The 17,984-nt window shown below is 44.7% G+C and overlaps 1 protein-coding gene across 4 annotated transcripts in view; it reads right to left on the bottom strand.

The window, feature by feature from the left end:
• tatdn3 (TatD DNase domain containing 3) overlaps positions 1-17,882 on the bottom strand; it is a 95,979-nt gene extending 78,097 nt beyond the window's left edge. For all 4 annotated transcript variants that reach the window (XM_078557037.1, XM_078557039.1, XM_078557040.1 and 1 more), the window contains exon 1: positions 17,784-17,882. In XM_078557037.1, coding sequence (XP_078413163.1) covers positions 17,784-17,882 — 99 coding nt within the window. The remainder of the gene's footprint in view (positions 1-17,783) is intronic.
• Positions 17,883-17,984: the final 102 nt, after the last annotated feature.

The following is a 17,984-nucleotide window of genomic DNA, read 5'->3' as shown; positions in this document are numbered from 1 at the left end:
CCACATGGAATGTAGCGATTCTAGAGGTGGCTCGCCACCATTTTCTCAAGGGCATATAGGGATGGGCAATAAATGCCAACCTAGCCAGCGATGCCCACATCCTGTGAAAGAATAAAAAAAGTCCTCACATATGAACTATGTTGTATATTTTCCTTCTACTGAATGCCATTATGGAGGCATTATGGAGGTTCATGACCCCTTCTTTCCAGACAATCTAACCCAGTGTTTCCCAAACTTTTTCCTGATGTGGCCCCAGTTTCGTGTTGTGACCCTGTGAAAATTTGAGGCTTACGAGAGATGTTGAGAGGGGGAGGGTGAGTTCAGCCCTATCTCCCCCTCCTTCATTCCCCACAGCCCCCTTCTTCACCACCCCCCATTGCCCGCTCCTTCACCCCCCATCGCCCCCTCCTACACGCCCATCGCCCCCTCCAACACACCCCATCGCCCGCTCCCAAACCCCCTTCACACACCATCTTCCCGTCCTTCACCCCCATCTATCCCCATCACCCCCATCTCCCCGTCCTTCACCCCCATCTCCACTCCTTCACCCAACTCCTTGTCCTTCACCCCCCAACTCGCTCTACTTCACCCCATCTCCCCTTCCTTACCCTCATCTCCCTCCCCTTCACCTTCCCCAACTATCACTCCTTCACCCCCATCTCCCCTCCTTTACATCCCATCCTCCCTCCATCACCCATCTCCCCCTCCTTCACCCTCTCAGCTCCCCTCGTTCACCCCCTAACTATCTCCCTCTGGGGGGTGGGGGGATTAATGACAAAGCTGAATTTCTCCAAAAAAAACCAAACTCTTTTCACAGGCCTTTTGTTTGCAGCAGCAATTGGGCCTCAGAGAACAGTCCATTAGACCACGTCCACAATATGTGAAAGGAGCCTCACAGCTGTTTGCACTCAGTCCTAGTTCCACAGCAGCCATTGCTGCCTCAGAGTTCGTGACCCCAAAATCCCATTTAGCGACCCCACTGAAGTTGCGACCCACAGTTTGGCAAGCCCTGATCCAACAAATCGAGAAAAATTTTCCCTTCCAGGGCCAAGTCCCGTGGCAGTGGCGGGGTCGGGAGTGTTTCCCGCTGCAGAAGCCATTGGGAATTCGAGCCGTATTGCGCGACCCCAGCTTAATTAATTATGCAGTGGGGGAATTTCCTGACATTTTGTGTGGAGATGGGTTGGATGGCACGCGTCTGCCATCATATCCGGGCGCCATATTTAAAAGGCGCCCGGACAGCAACTTACCCACCATGCCGATTGAGGAGATAGCCAGTAGAGGACATTGAGCTCTGGCACCCAAGTTCAGCGACACCTCTCTGGGCATCCTCCTCAACCAAGTGGAGGCCAGGAGTGACGTCCTCTATCCAGCGGGTAGGAGGAGGTGGCCAAGCAGGGAGATAAACCCTGCATGGGAGCAAGTCTCCTGGGCAGTCAGTGCCCAGGGCTTCCAGGAGAGGATTGCCCTGCAATGCCGTAAAAGGATGAATGACCTCATTGCGCCACCAGGGTAAGTGAATCCTCAGCTGCTCACACTCACCTCAATGAATGTTACAGGGTACATGGGCCTCAGTGTCACTGTGATAAGGCCATGCCCCATAGCCCCACTGCAGTCCATCCACTCTGCAGGTGGGCAGGCCACTGTGGGTCCCTCATTCTTCCACACAGAGAGCTCACATGGTGTCGGGGAGAGAGGAAGGTCTGGGGAGAAGGGATGGGGGAAATGGGCTCATGTGTTGAGGGCACCAGCAAGTACCACAAATTTCATGCCTCTCTGAGCCTTATCCTTGTATCTGCATGGGCTCACTGCTCTGGAGCGTGCTGTCCCAGAACTCTTGTGGACAACCTGCAGTGCATCAATCACATGCCACATAATCAATTGGGTTTTTTGTAAGACTGGAAGCATGAGAAAGATACATGAGTTGCTCTCAACCCCATCTTCTCTCTTTGCACAGAGAAGTTAAGCCATAATCATAGAGAGAGGGAGAAGATGGGAAGGGGTCAGCCACAATTGAAACAACTGACAGACTTCGAGGAGCAGGCAGCCCAGCTGGCAGGTGTGGAGTGGCACAGAGCCATCAGAGATGGAGAGATTGGCTTGCAGCCTCCAATCAGTAAGGATCCGTGCATGTCATAGAAACCTCAGGGTCAAGGGTGCCTCCATGTTGGAGGCAGCTCATGCAGTCACACGTTCTCTCCTCTCTTACTTACAGGTACCACCAGGAAGAGGGCAAGGCCAGAAACTGAGGAAGGCCTGTCCTGCTCGAAAATAAACCCGGAGAGGAACGAGGACATTGCTGACGAACAAAGTATATCTGTAGAAGCGTCACAGCAGATACCTTCCACCAGCCCAGAGACTCACGCCTCAGTGGGTACTAGTTCTAGTTTAGGAAAAGTCTCACATTCTGGTGGCGGACTCCATGGACAACCTGGTCCAGTAGATTCTGCCAGAGGTATGCGCAGACTTGCACTCCAGCGCAGTAGTCATGGGTGAGCGCCTGCAGTCGCTACACAAGAGGGGGATGGGGCACCTCGCCCTCCCTCCAGGTGACCCTTCCCCTCAAGGAGTCAGGGAGGGGCCTGTGGGCATCCAAAAGGAGGAGGAGCAGCAACTGGACACCCCTGGGACTTCCACTCAGGACTCTCTGAGGTTGTCCAGCCCCTCTGAATATCCTTTGCCTGTGACCCCTTCAGCTTTTCCCTTTGTCACCACAGATGGAGCAGGTGTCCCACAGCAGGACAGTCAAAGTAAGCTAGGGCCCACCAGTCCTCAGGCCTCCATTAGATGGCTGCCAAGGTCTTTCAAGACAACAGGGCCAATGGTCAGCAGGCTGCTACCCCCACTTCGGATGTAGGGGGAACACTGAGAAGAAGTGGTAGGGAGAGAAAAATTAAGAAGTACTGAAATCACAAGTGGTTACACGGTGCACTATGACTATTACACATTTCAAACTTTTGTAAATATAGGTCATATGCACTTTACTCATGTCTAATGTTACAACCGGTCCCTGGGCAAGTTCCCCCATTTGTTAACTTCCCAAACAGGGCCCCAATTTTGATATGCTCCCAGGTGAGGAGGAATGAGCTGGCTCCCCTTCTATAGTCAACCCCTAGGTTGGTTGCAACAAGGTTAATTCAAAAGGGATCCCTTCCCCCCCCGATACCGTTTCCCAGTCCAAATGTATTTTCTTTTAGAAGGAGCCAATTTAACCAGGCTTTCTTGAGTTAAAGAAAGAGTAAGTTTATTAGTTACTAAAACCAGAGAAAAATAATAAAAACGCAACAATACACACAGATCAGAAATGAGACAGTAAGAGTCCAAATAAAAGTTTAAAAAACATATAAATCAGTCTTTGGCTTGCCTGTGAGGCATAGATGTGCCTGTTGTGGCTGTTAAGTTGGGTGATACCGGTAGAGCTGACTTTGGCAGTTTCACAGTTAGTTTGGAGACACTGGTTCTGCAGGGTTGCTGAAAGGCTGTCCCATTTCCTTTAGATTGTGGCTTCTGCTGAGCTTTGCTTCCAGCAACAGAGAGGGAGAGACCTTTTGCCTGCAAGCTGCAGGTGGGGGGTGACTGACTTGTTCTTCTGCTTGGTATCACACACAGTCACACACCAGCACGCCAGCTTTTTAATTGATTTTTCCCTGTGTACTCTTGAATGGAAAAAATTATGACTCGCACCCAGAGTCCATGTTCTTTTCATTTCAGACCATGTACACATTCTGAGATATAAATCAACAGGAGATAGATTTCGGATGTCTGCTGAGATGTGCAAATTAGTTTGTTGTCTCCACAACCACAGGAGATTAAAGTTAAGTCTTTTGCATCTTTCCTTTCTCGCTTTCAAGTGTCTCTGTTTGAAGAAGGCCATGACACCTTTCAGGTGCGACATTCCATGTCCCCTCAGGCCCAGTCAGTCAAGTATAATCCACATAAGAACTTTCCAGAAAGCAGTCACTTTACATTATCAGCCATCTTTTACTCAGTGTCTTTACTTATATTTCTTTTTAAAAAAAAACACAGGTCTTCCTTAAAAATTCAAATTGCCCGTAGGTGATTGGTACCGTTAGTCCACTGTTGTAACACTGATGTGGTTTATTTGCAATAGTCCTTAAGCCTTTGTGCTCCCACCCCCGCCAACATCTTCAGAGGGAGACCCCAATCAGGCATCTGCAGGGAGGCAAAGTTCTTTGCCAGGGCCTTTGTGAACCATGTACAAGTAGTCTCCCGCGCACACTGAGCCTTTGACCTTCACGCTCTCATCTGTCCCAAGGCCCTAGCATTGTAAATAATGCATGCTGGGGTTCGCCTTCAGTTAATCCAGTGGAGATGACCTGCATCTCCGCCGATCCCCAATGACCCAACCCCCATGCAACATCTCAAGATCACCACCACGAGGTTCTGCATAGTGCAAACAGCCATTGTGGTAGTAATATTTGAGGTGCAATCTTTTCCCTCCCCCCATCACCCACACCCTCTCCCCATAAGCATTGACTCTCCCAGGAATCACTTTCGACCTCCTCGCCATCACCACTTAAACCACCCCCATCACCTTTCACCCGTCCAGGTAAATGTTCAGGTTCCCTTCATTCCCGAAAATCCCATCCCACTAACGATAGACATGCTTGTCCTCATCCTTCCGACCCCCCGAATCCGAGTCACTTTCCGCATCCCACCAACAACCCTCAGCACCCCTTCACACGACATCGTCATACCTTCACCCTCCCAGCATACCGGCTCCCACGGCCCCCTTTAAACATCACCATCCCCTCCTACCACTGGTGCCCTCAGTTTGCCCCCCAGGAATTCTCCATTGACTCTACTGACCCTCCTTCTGAACCCCTTTCCCCTTGGTAGCCCACCAATGCCCGTCCACACCTTTGCACAAGCCCCCTTGCCCCTTCACACCTACACAAGCCCACCCCCTGCCCGCAACCCAACACAGCCCCTCCCATCCTCCTGCTCCATACCAGGGTGGACCGTTGGTGACCATTGCAAAGCCCCCACTGAATCTCTCTTTTCCCAATCTCCCCCGCCCCCTCTAGGCGCACTCACCCCATCTCTTCATTCCTCTCCTGCTTCTCTTCCCCCACCGCCACAGACCCTCACTGCCAGTACTTCCTGCAGCCTTCCATCTGCAGCTTGATGATCTGAACCCTGGAAGAAGTGGCTGGTTGAACATCTGAACCCTGGAAGAAGTAGCTGTGCCGAGAACAACCACCTCCTGGATGCTGCTGCACAGAGAAGATCCACGTGATTGATGTGTACATGGTGTTCCAGGGTCCAGTCGCTGGAAGCATCCATCATCTCCTCATCTCCGCGAGCTGCCCCAGGCCTTCTTAAGGTAAGTGCCAATATGTACACGTCACATTGGTCTAGACGTATTCTGGACCGGCGTGATTTCCCACTGGCGATGTGGACAGTCGGGTGAGGAGGAGCGATTGTGGGGCCTTCATCTGCATCCCATTAATAAGATGCAAATCAGTTTCCCACCAACTGGCAGGAATCGCAACCCAGGCAGGAGGAGAAGATCCCGCCATCATTTTACACCGGCAGGAAACCAATTTTTCAGCTCCTGTCGTATTGTTTCCCCCTCTGCTGCCATCAAATCTGCCACAGTGGAGACTGGAATACTCTACCCATCCGTAGAATGAAACAGTCATGCATGCATCCTTTCAAATTCATCACACTGGACAGCCTGGCCTTAGAGGGGTCAACCTGACACCATGCACAGAATTGCACAGTCTCCCTCCAGTGGGTCTGCAGGCTAAGTGGCCCATAAAATACCCCAGGTATTTTACAGGGGACAGGTGAGGCCTAGGGCAGCCAGACCGTCCTTGCCCCAATTGAGGCCCAAAAATAGCCTATTATTGGCCACTCTCGCCCAGCTGCAATTTTCCACAGTTAAGAATCAACCACATATGGATCTGGGCCTGAATTTTACCCATGGCGAGCGCCAATTGTCGGAGACAATTGGGCTTATGGGCTTAATTGCTCTCGTAATTGTTGGCAGCCACGCCTCCAACTTTTGCGCACACCCACCGAGTGAAATATCGTGCAAGTGCACAACGATATCAGGACACTCACCCAACGTCACCTCGCACAATTTTACGCCCAATCGAGTCAGGCACATGCCCGCCCAAGGATGTAAAATTCTGCCCCTGGAGTCATATATGGACCAGAGCAGGTAAGGGCAGAAGGTTTCTTTCCCTAAACATTCGTGAACCAGATGCATTTTATACGACAATTTGGAAGTTTCATGGTCACTATTAATGATTCTATCTTTTTATTCCAGATTTCTTTAATTCACATAATTTCAATTTCCCAGCTGCCACAGTAGTATTTGAACTCATGTCTCCCAGTCATGAATCCAGTCCTCTGGATTGCTAGGGTGGTAATATAACAATTATGCTTCTCCTGGGCAGAGAAAATCAACAAGTTTAAAACCTGGTACCAGAGCTAAGAGCTCTGAAGAATGACTTGATGCAATAGAGCTGTTGAAGCTCAAAAAGAAGCATTACAGAAAAAAACCTCATGGAGTTAAACAAGATAATCAATAGATAAAATCAACCAGAAATAATAATTTCAGATGTGCCAGAGAATTGGGCAAGAATTTACAAGCTCAGACATGGGATTGACAAATTTAGGACAGTTTCAAAAAATAATGCTATACGCAGAGGATAATCAACAGCCAGAGTGGGTTGCTTGTTGGAATGGTGACACCAGATTCTTTTGCAAAAAGAATTAATGCTGTGATGTGTAGAAGATACGTATGACATGCTGGAAAGATGAGATCAAAGGCACTGAAGGCCTGTATCCTTCCAACTTAACTTGTGGCCCTCCATAAGAAAGTGTGTTTATACTGCCCTCTAGTGCTCCTAATATTCATAAATGGTTGCATGAAAAACTTACAAACCTATTGCAGGGGAGATGGCCCATTGACCAGCATTTATCCTCCCTGGGTGATTTGTTAAACCTCACTGAGGCAGGATGACAGAGAATGGGGTCTCCCTCTGGGTGAGGCAGAACAGGGGGAAGAGTGGGATCTCACCCTGGGTGAGGCAGGACAGGATAATTTGCTAAGAAGCTGACGATACTTTGAGAAACAGGGAATTCTTTATGTTTACACAGCGTAAACCAGTCAAAGTTTCCTTAACCCTAGCAGGAAATTATCTTACTGCTTAGACCAATTTTACATACTTGCTGGCTGGTTCTCACCCAAAAATTATAAACTTCGTAGGCTTTGTGATGTATTTTCTCCAGTTTCAAAGAATGATAGGTGATCTCATTGAAATTTACAAAATTCTTATAGGGTTTGACAGGGTAAATGTGGATAGGTTGTTTCCCCTGGCTGGTGCGTCTGGAACCAGAGGACACAGTTTCATAATAAGGGGTAGGCCATTTAAGACAGATGAGGAGGAATTTCTTCACTCAGAGGGTGGTGAATCTTTGGAATTGACTACCCCAGAGTGCTGTGGAAGCTCAATCATTGAGCATGTTCAAAACAGAAATCGATAGATTTCAGGATATTAATAACATCAAGGGATAGGGGGATAGTGGGGAAAAATGGTGTAGAGGTAGACGATCAGCCATGATCTGTTTGAATGGCGAAGCAAGCTTGACAGGCTGAATGGCCTACTCCTGCTCCTATGTTCTTACTTGATGAAGCTGAATAAGTTTAAATATAATCTGATAAAAACTTTAAATGTATTAAAAGGGAATAGGCAATAGAATAGAACTGAAGCATTAAATTCACATCTCTTTTTTAATATTAACATGCATTCTAGACTGGGTGAAGGTCACTCTGAAATCCCTTTCCCAATGAAAATCATTAATGGAATTTCCACATTGTACTTCCTTTACTGAAAAAAATCTCTCAAATGTTATCTTTGCTCATATGAATTTTGGAATATTCAGCCCCTCAAACCTATGCCACAATTCTATTAGGTTATAGTTGATCTGTACATCAACTCCATTTACCCTGCTTTGCTCCATATCTTTGCTAATCTTACCTAAATAAAGTCTATTAGTTTTAGTCCAGAACATTTCAGTTTATTCAGGTGCTGTGTTCTGTTTAGTTTCTTCACAACTTTCTGAAGTTGTTTATGAATTTACCAATAGGACTTATCATAATTCCTGTAGACTTCAGAATAAAACAAAGGAAAAAGTATCTATATAGAACTTAATCACAACATTATCAGAGAACATTCTCTGTTACCTCGGAAGATATGTATTCAAGCTTGCAGTGTTTTGTACCAATTTATTTTACCATTTATCAGAAGAAAGAGTGGCAGTCTTTTTACCAATTTTCTCTGCAAATTGTCATCCGTCTCTTCTTAAAGGCACCTACTCTTTTCTGGAGTGTGATTCCATGGCTCTCATCTCTCTCTGGTACCCAAACGGTCACTATTCATTCATGATCTTTGGCTGAGTCCGCAGGCAACTTAACTTAAAGGATGCAGCACAGAGTGATCACGTAACAGGATGCTCCGTAAAGAGTGCTAAAGTCGGAAATTTGATGCAAGTGGGAATCTGACGCAGAAGGGGGAGGAGGTGCTGCTTTTTATCCTTCCTTCGTTGCCTCCAGTAGCTGGTGAGTGTTTTTCTTTTGTCTCTAAGCTAGGAGACTGTAACTTGATATTACATTAATAAACTAGTAACTAATTAAATAATCAAATAAATAAATAAAATTAGATAGATATGACAGGGAAACTGGCGTCCTAGAAATGCAACACTTGGGAGTTTGTAGAGAGCACTGAAATCCCGGGCAACCAAATCTGCAGTAAGTGTCTACAGCTCGAGCAATTTTGGCTCAGAATTTTTGAACTGGGGTCCAAGCTGCAGTCATTGCGGGGCATCAGGAAGGGAAACAGTTACCGAAACACTTTGGCCCAGGAGGCAATCACATCCCTTCGGGAAAGGAGAACTTTAGAGTTCAATTGTCAGGGACAGGAGGGTGTGGCTGTGAGTCAGGCAGGTATGGGGATGCATGATGTAGTGATGGAGAAACCTCAGCCCTTGACTTTAGCAGGTACTTGCTACTGTGTGAATGAGAACAAGGACAGCAGGGTGGATGGGAAAACTGACCATTGCATCATGGTGCAAGACACCATTCAAATGGGGGAGCTTTTTTCCTTTATTCATTCATGGGCCAGCATTTATTATCCATCCCTAATTTCCCTTGAGAACTGAATGGCTTGCTAGGTCATTTCAGAGACCTTTTAAGAGTCAACTGCATTGCTGTGGGTCTGAAGTCACATGTAGGCCAGACCAGGTAAGGACAGCAGATTTCCTTCCCTAAAGGACAACAGTGAACCAGATGGGGTTTTACGACAATCGTTAATGGTTTCATGGTCATCATTAGACTTTTAATTCCAGATTTTTTTTATTGAATTCAAATTTCGCCATCTGCCGAGATGGGATTCAAACCCGGGTCCTCAGAACATTACTCTGAGTCTCTGGATTACTAGTCCAGTGACAATACCACACCTGGAGTACCATGCGTTATTTTGGTCTCCACATCTAAGGATATACTTGTACTGGAGCGAAGGTTCACTAGATTGGTGTCTGGTATGAGTGGATTATCCTTTGATTACAGTCTCAGTAAATCGTATCTATATACTCTCTGAAGTTTAGAAAAATGTGAGATGATCTCATTGAAGCATACAAGGCTATGAAGTGACTTGAAAGGGTGAACTCTGAGAGGTTGTTTCTCTGAACTAGGGTATTCAGAATATGGGGACGCAATCTCAGGATAGGGGGAACAATTATTTAGAATTGAGATGAAGTGAAATATCTTCAAAGGTTGCAAATCATTGAGATTCCTACAACAGAGGATTGTGGATGCTCCATCACTGAGTAAGGCCAAGATGGACAGATTTTTGGTCTCTCAGATAATCAAAGGATATGGAAAGCAGGTGGGAAAATGGGGTTGAGGCAGAAAATCAGCAATAGTCGTACTGAATGGCAAGCAGGCCAAGGGGCTGCATGATCTACTCCTGCTCCTATTTCTTGTGTTCTTATCACGCTAAACCTGATCATCATTTACTGTGTGCACAGCCGTACTTACAGCAGGAATTACTGAAGAATGATCAAGAGCAGGAACCCTGGCTGATTTTCTCTTCCTAACTCCAGGGTATAAAGGCTAATTGTAGTGTCAGCTGATATCAGATAACGAACCACAGATTGGGATTTGAAACTGAAAGTTCATAGGTCTACGTGGCTCAGGATGCCACAGGTTTGACTCAGTGACCCACTTTTGAGTCAGCTTCAGCATTGTGCAAGCTCAATCCAGGTGAAGATCCTCCACCCCCACAAATAGAACTGCAACTCCTATTACGTCAATGTGAACCTTTCCATTTCTTACCCCAGCTATCTTTATGGCTGGGTTGGGTGAAATGCCTACTTAGTCAGTGTTGTCACTGTTAAGGACTTTTTCCATGCAATTTTGACCCTGCCTTTCCTGAACATTTTGGCATTCTGGAGTACATAATTCTATTGGTACCAGCAACCCTCTGGTAACTTACTTAAGCACCCACCATTTGTGTGTCACAGCAACAGCTGACAGACTATTTAACATAATGGGAACGAGGCAGATCCTGTCCTGTTGTCCTAGGGCCCAAACGCCTGAGATTGGAACTTTTCAAACAACCTTTGACAGATCTGTTCAGTGCAAACTTGCATCAGATAGAAGGTTTTGCACTGTAGACTTATATTTACTAGGAATCAGCTTGAGATTGCCCAAATTTTTTTCATGTGAAATCCTTACGAGCAACAGAGAGATCCTACCAGTCTGGACTGTATTTAAATTGAGATGTAAAAGGGTCTGTCTAAGGAGTAATGCACAGCTTGGAAGGCAAGGTAAGCTTTAGGTGTGCAGGTAATGAGGTAGAACAGTTGAAGTTAACCTGCCAAGCGGGCTAGAAACAAAAATCAACACACAGAAAGACAAAAGAAAGGAAAAATTGCAACACTCAGGAATTCAGACTAAAATATGTATTTACACTGACTGTAAGAAACAAAACTGGTGATTTAAGATAATTGCTTAAAATAAAATTACACAACATGATAGCAGTAACTGAAACATGACTGCAGCTGGAATAGTGAATAGAATGACAATTAAATATGTCTGAGTATAAAACTTTCAGTAGGGATAGGGAAGAAATAAAGGAAAGAGAAGTAGCAGCATTCAATAAAAAAAAATCACAGCAGTGGAGCATGAGGATTTATATAGAGAAATTGAATTAAGGAATAGCTACTTGGAAAATATTACAGCATCAAAGCTAATTGAGGATGAGGTCTGGTGACAAATTATATTAACAATAGTTATAAATGTGGTAGATATTCTCCAAATATCAGTTGGAATAAGGAAAATGATTGTGGTGGGAGAAGAATGGTATTTTATTTGCAATTAATTCATGATTATTTTCTCAGTTAAAATGTTTTTGCAGCTGCTATTTTTGAACAAGGAAGAAACCACTACTTGACTTGCACTGAGTAATAGTGCAGAGCATGTAGGCACCCTAAAAGTAAGGGACATTTGTGTGGAAGTGACCACAATATAAAAAGATCCAAAATAAGAACAAGAGAGGAAAAATAAGGTGGAGATAAAACTACAAAAAGTTGCAAGTGAGATAAAATGGGATCTTGCCCAGATTAAATAGAAGAAGGAATAAAATGATAGATCAACAATAGAGAATTTTTAACAGGAGATGGAAGGAGTATAGTTCAAGTACATTGCAGTAAGGAGCAGGAAGGAGAGTGTATGAAAGGCACTGGTGCCATGGGTGAAAAGGGAAACTAGAACAAACTTGAAACTAATAAAAAACGCAATTGGTGTTTATACAGAAGAAGGAGGCGGCCAGAGCAAACTATTTGGAAAAACTACTAAAAGGAAGATTAGAAAAGCAAAGGAGAGTCAGAAAAATATAGCAAAAGAGGATAGTTAAGTTGCAGCAGGATTTAAGAGATTAAAGAGTCAAGCTTGCAATAGAGATTGAGGAAATGATGGAGATACAAAGTACACACTTGGCCGTGGTTTTTAGGTTAGGAGGCTATTCGGATTGTAGAACCGGTAAATGTGGGTATAGACTAGTTGGTGCAGGTTATTATTCAAAGAGTAGATGGTATTAAAGAAGTTACTCAAACCTAATTTACTTCAATCACTGGTACATCTTGGTTTATATCTAAGAATCCTGAGGGGAACAAGGGAAGAAAAGGCAAAGGCATTGATTGAAATTCTCTGAATGGGGAAAATGTGATTTGTTTCTTTTCCAAAAAAGAGCCACGGTTTGTCACTAACCAGTCAGTCTTACTTCAGTTACTGATATACTACGAGAGCCTAAAATACAGAAGGAAATTACATAAATATTTTGTAAAATGTGAGCTAGTGAAAATTAGATTTCTAAAGGGCAGGTCATGTTTGACCACTGTTATCGATTCCTTAGAAGAAATAACAAGAGGAATAGAAAAAGAAATGCAGTGAGTCAGACTTATGCAGATTTTCAAAGAACCATTTGATAGGGTATAGACACCAAGATGCCACCTGCAGGCCAAATGCAGCCTTCAAGCTATTTTGATCTGACCCATGCTGCTGCTGTCACTTCTGTGTACAAAGATTTCTTCAGCAACTTTGAACTTTGGCTGGTTTAAGTTCTTGAGCCTGGAGGACTGGAAAGTTACTCCAGTTTGGTGGATTTTGACCATTCAATGAGTAACCTTTACCAGTCTTTCAGGCCTTCTAATCAAAATCTCCCACAGTAGCTTTAGCAAATTGATGAAATACCAGAGAAATTCATAGACATTATTAAGAATTGTACGAGTGCTGGGCTGTAAATGATGCCCTACTGCTTCATGTGGATCTTTAAGTGTTAAGGGGTTGATTTCATGATAGGAAAATAATCTTCAGTTTGAAAACGTGCATTGTTATGCATAGGGGCAGGTTGAATGCTCAGCATACCTACATTCTTCAACAACTTTGCACTACCATATTATGAACAGCAACCCCATTTGCACCAATCCCACTTTCTTATCAACCTTTCTGCCCAGTGCCAATCTTTTTCCTGTCCAATTTGCCCACCCACTGCTGATCCAATGGACTCTGCCAGTTGATCAACTCTTGCAACCCTTCTATGCATCTCCCTCCAGATTGTCTGATCACTTGTGCATGAGGCCCTTGCCATCCATGAATTCATTATGGATGATTGTATTGACATCATGGCGTTAACAGAAACCAGGCAGAGGGGTGATGACACCTTTCCCCTGAATGACGCCTCCCCGCCTGGCTACATCTTCTACCATTTGCCTTGCTAAAACTGTCATGATGGCAGCGTGACTCTTATCGTCAAATCCTCCTTAACCTGACCCACTACCGCTCTGGCACTTCCTCCTCCTTTCAGCATCTCACCTTGTTCCACCCTTCTCATTTCTCTTTCAAAATCATCATTCTCTACCACCCTTTCAAGTATGATAAAAATTTCTCACCTAGATATCTTCACTGCTTTCCTCCCTCGCCTCTGCACCAAGTGACTCTCATCCTCGGTGATTTCAACCTCCATCTCAACTCAACATGTTCTGCCTCTTCTGAGTTCACTGTCCTCTTATCCTCCCTAAATCTCTCCCTCCATGTAAACACCCCAACTCATATTCATGGTACCCCCTTGATCTTGCCATCTCACTAGGTCTTGCTACCCCATCAGATCGATTACTGTTAAGGCCATCTCTGATCACCTTGATGTATCACTTACCACCCACATCCCCCTCCAACACCCAACCTGTTCCTGAAAAAAAAACTATTCACTTACAACTGCACTTTCAAATCGCAATGTCTAATCTTTGGCCCTCCATTTGCCACAACCTTTGTGCAGCTACTAATCTGCTCAATCACAGCCTCACCTCCTCCTCCTTCAGGTACCATGGCATTGGCAATCATAGACTTCCATTGGATTAGTCCATGGTTTGCTGTTGCCTTCTGCAGTACGGCTGACCAGGAAATTTTCCCACTCTTACTGCCTACCATCAGGTGTATTGGAAGCATATACAGGCTGATAATCAACCTGAATGGCCACATTATAAAAGCACTTTACATGGCCATCAAGTCCTGAAGTGGGACTTGAACCCAGAGCTTCTGGCCCAGAGGTAGGGACGCTACCAGTGCACCACAAGACCTTGCTTTGATGCCCTAGTCCCCAATAAAACCATTAATCTCTCTCAACCTGGCCATTCCCTCTGGTAATGGCCCTAATCTCCACTCCCTTAAGTCTAAGGGACCCAGATTTGAAAGGATATGGCAAAAAATTAGCTTAGCCATCCACTGCCAGATCTGGCCAGACCACTCAAAATACTATCAGGTCCTGCTCTCAACAGCTAAAAGAGCTTACCATTCCAGGACTATCCCAGGATCAAACTGGAACACAAAGGTAGCCCTAATTACTTTACTATTCTCACTTCACTCTCTGGTTTCTCTCCTATCGCTTCGAATGCCCTCCCTGTGAGCTCACCTTGTTGATAAGATTTACCTCCTGCTCCCGCAAACCTATTCCCACTAACTTGTTGACCATTCAACCTCCCCACCTGATCAGCTGATATCAGCAGTTCTCTCTCTTCAGGTGCTGTCCGTTTCTCCTTTAAATCTGCCGTCATCACCCCATTGCCTCCACCATCCTTTCAAGCTACCGTCCCATCTCCAACCTCCCTCCCTTTCCAAAATCCTTGAATGCATTTTTTGCCTCCCAAATCCATTCACATTGTTCCCAGAACTCCATATTTGAATTCCTCCAATCAGATTTCCACCCCGCCACAGCTCTTATCAGAGTGACACATGACTTCCACTGTGACTATGATGAAGGTAAACTTTTCCTCTTCATCCTTCTCAACCTTTCTGCAATCTTTGACATGGTTGACCACACAATCCTTCTCCAACATCTCTCTACAGTCATCCAGCTGGGTGGGACTGGTCTCACCTTGTTCCATTCATATTTATGTAATCGTTGTCAGAGAATCACTTAAAATGGCTTCTCTTCCTGCTCCCACATCATTACCTCTGGTGTCCCCCAAGGATCTATCTTTGGCCTCCTTCTATTTTTCATCTACATGCTGCTCCTCAGTAACATCATCGGAAAACACAGCGTTAGTTTTCACATGTGCACTGAGGACACCCAGCGCTAGCTCACCACCACCTCTTCAATTAAATATTGGGAAGACTGAAACCAATGTTTTCTGTCCCTGCTGTAAAATCTGTTCCCTAGCTACCAACTCTATTCCTTTCTGTGGCAATAGTCTGACATTAAGCCAGACTGTTTGCTACCTTGATTTCATTTGACTCCAAAATGAGCTTCCGATCTTGTTTTTGCGCTGTCACTAAGACAGCCAATTTCCACCTCTGTAATATTCCCCGACTTTGCCCCATTTCAGCTCACCTGCTGGTGATGCCCTAAGTCATGCCTTCGTTAACTGTAACTATTTCAATGCACTCATGGTTGGTCTCCCACATTCTACTGTCCATAAACTTGAGATCATCCAAAATCCCGCTGCCTGTGGCCTAACTCACACCAAGTGCTGTTCACCTATCATCCCTGTGGTCGCTGACCTACATTGGCTCCTGTCAAGCAAAATCTTTATTTTAAAATGCTCATCTTTGTTTTCAAATTCCCCCATGGCCTCGCCCCTCTCAATTTCTGTAATCTCCTCCAGTCCTGCAACCCTTTGAAGTATCTGCACTCCTCTAAATATGGCCTCTTGAGCATCCCCAATTTTAATGGCTCCACCATTCATGGCTGTGACTTCAGTTGCTTAGGCCCTAAGCTCAGAAATACTCTCCCTACACCTCTCTGTCTCTTTACATTGCTTTTCTCCTTTGATCAAGCTTTTGGTCATCTGAGCTGGATATCACCTTATGTTGCTGGTGTCACATTTTGTTTTTAAATACTCCTCTGAAGTGCCTTGGGACATTTTATTATATTAAAGGCCCTATATAGATATATGTCGTTTTGTTATTGTACCTACACTCTTCAGGGAAAAGCATTAAAGAAGGTGCAGAAAGAGATCTGGGTGTCCTATTGCACAGATCTGTAAACGTTTATGTGCAATGCCATGAAGCAATAGCTAGAGCAAATAGGATGTTGGGACTTACATTTCTGTGAGCAGGAACTCTCATTACTGCATATGTGGATGTTGCTTAATCACTGGTTTTCATATAAGTATCTGGTCAAAGTGGTTGTACATCCATGTAACAAGGTACTGTAGAAGAGATTTGTGACAAAGATAATGGAACATGCGTCTAAGGCAAATGTGGCCATAAGGATATATAGGTCGTTGCAGGCAAAGGTTAGAGGTAAACAGAAAGTTTCTAGGAATAGTAATGTGCGGTAAGTGATGATTCACAGCAGTCTGTGTTTGTGCCACTCTTGTTTACTATATATATATTATATATATAATAAGCATATATAAAAAAATAAAAAGACTTGCATTTCTCTTGCGCCCTTCACAACCTCAGGACCTCTACAGCCAATGAAGTGCTTATTAGGTATAGCACTGTTGTAATGTAGGAAATGCAGCAGTCAACCTATGCACAAACAAGCTCCCACAAGCAGCAATCTGACAACAATCAGATAATCTATTTTTGTGATATTGTTTGAGAGACAGATATTTGCCAGGACACTGGGGATAACTCTCCTTCTCTTTGAACTAGTGCTGCAAGATCTTTTACATCCAGCTGGGCCATTCTGGTCTAAATGACTCAGTGTTATGGCAGGCTGCGCACTTATCTGTGGAGCTATTACTGGTCTCAAAAACGAATTTAAAATCATGAAAATATTGTCATAGCACAGACGTAAACAAAATGAAAACTCTTAAAGCAAGTGTCAGTCTGTAAATTGCCTTGAATCCATATAAAAACATATTTTGGGATTATTTGAAAATAAAATGCAATATCGCCAATGCTAGAGCATGGTTTTAAATGGCATTGTGTAGATAACTGCAGTACTAATTGAAGCGAAGGAAAACTAGCAGATTTTTCTTCCCTCTCCTTAAGGCATTGATAAATTGATCATAAGACCTTAAGACGTAGGAGCAGAAGTCGGCCATTCAGCCCATTGAGTCTGCTCCGCCATTCAATGAAATCATGGTTGATCTGATAATCCTCAATTCCACTTTCCTGCCTTTTCCCCATAGCCCTTGATTCCCTTACTGATTAAAAATCTGTCTATCTCAGCCTTGAATATACTTAAGGACCCAGCCTCTTCAGCCCTCTGCAGTAAAGAATTCCACAGATTGACTACCCTCTGAGAGAAGAAATTCCTCCTAATCTCTGTTTTAAATGGTCAACCCCTTACTCTGAGATTATGCCCTCTGGTCCTAGACTGTCCCAAAAGAGGAAACAACCTCTCCGCATCTACCCTGTCAAGCCCCCTAAGAATCTTATATATTTCAATAAGGTCGTCTCTCGGCTAAAGTCCACCAAGAGCTCATTGTTCATTTACGTTCCGAATGGTAGGAGAACCTCTACAACCAAAGGAAGAATCACAGCTCAGTCTGGCCTTGCCCGACATCTACTAAGAAGTTATTCTACAGCAGTTGCGGAACACCAGGAGCAGGAACCCTAGCCCCTCCGAAACTGCAGCGCCTATCACCACACTGACACAAAATAGATCAGGGATAAAGCCTGGGGCCCTTTGCTCTGCCGGTAGGAAGCGCAGATCTGAAACATAGCACTGTAATCACTTTGAGAAAACATTGCCTTTACTGTGAGTGAAAGGGTCCGGAATCCCAGACCCGGCTCTTACTGTGAGGAAATCCGGTGCTGCAAGGTGACAGTGACAATCGATGAATCCACTCATGTTGCCCGGACTACAAAAACTGACGCACTTCCGCCTCAGAAACATCTTTCATTGTCCTTTATACTTAGCAAGATGCAGCATCCTTTCCTGATGCCTGTGTCTTATATTCTGTTCCGCTAATATACCGCTGGATTTAGTTCCCACAAA

This window comes from Cetorhinus maximus, chromosome 14 (genome assembly GCF_964194155.1).
Source record: "Cetorhinus maximus chromosome 14, sCetMax3.hap1.1, whole genome shotgun sequence".
NCBI classification, from domain to species: Eukaryota; Metazoa; Chordata; class Chondrichthyes; order Lamniformes; family Cetorhinidae; genus Cetorhinus; species Cetorhinus maximus.
Note: the sequence above shows the minus strand (reverse complement) of the source record. Positions and strands in the feature narration are given on the sequence as shown.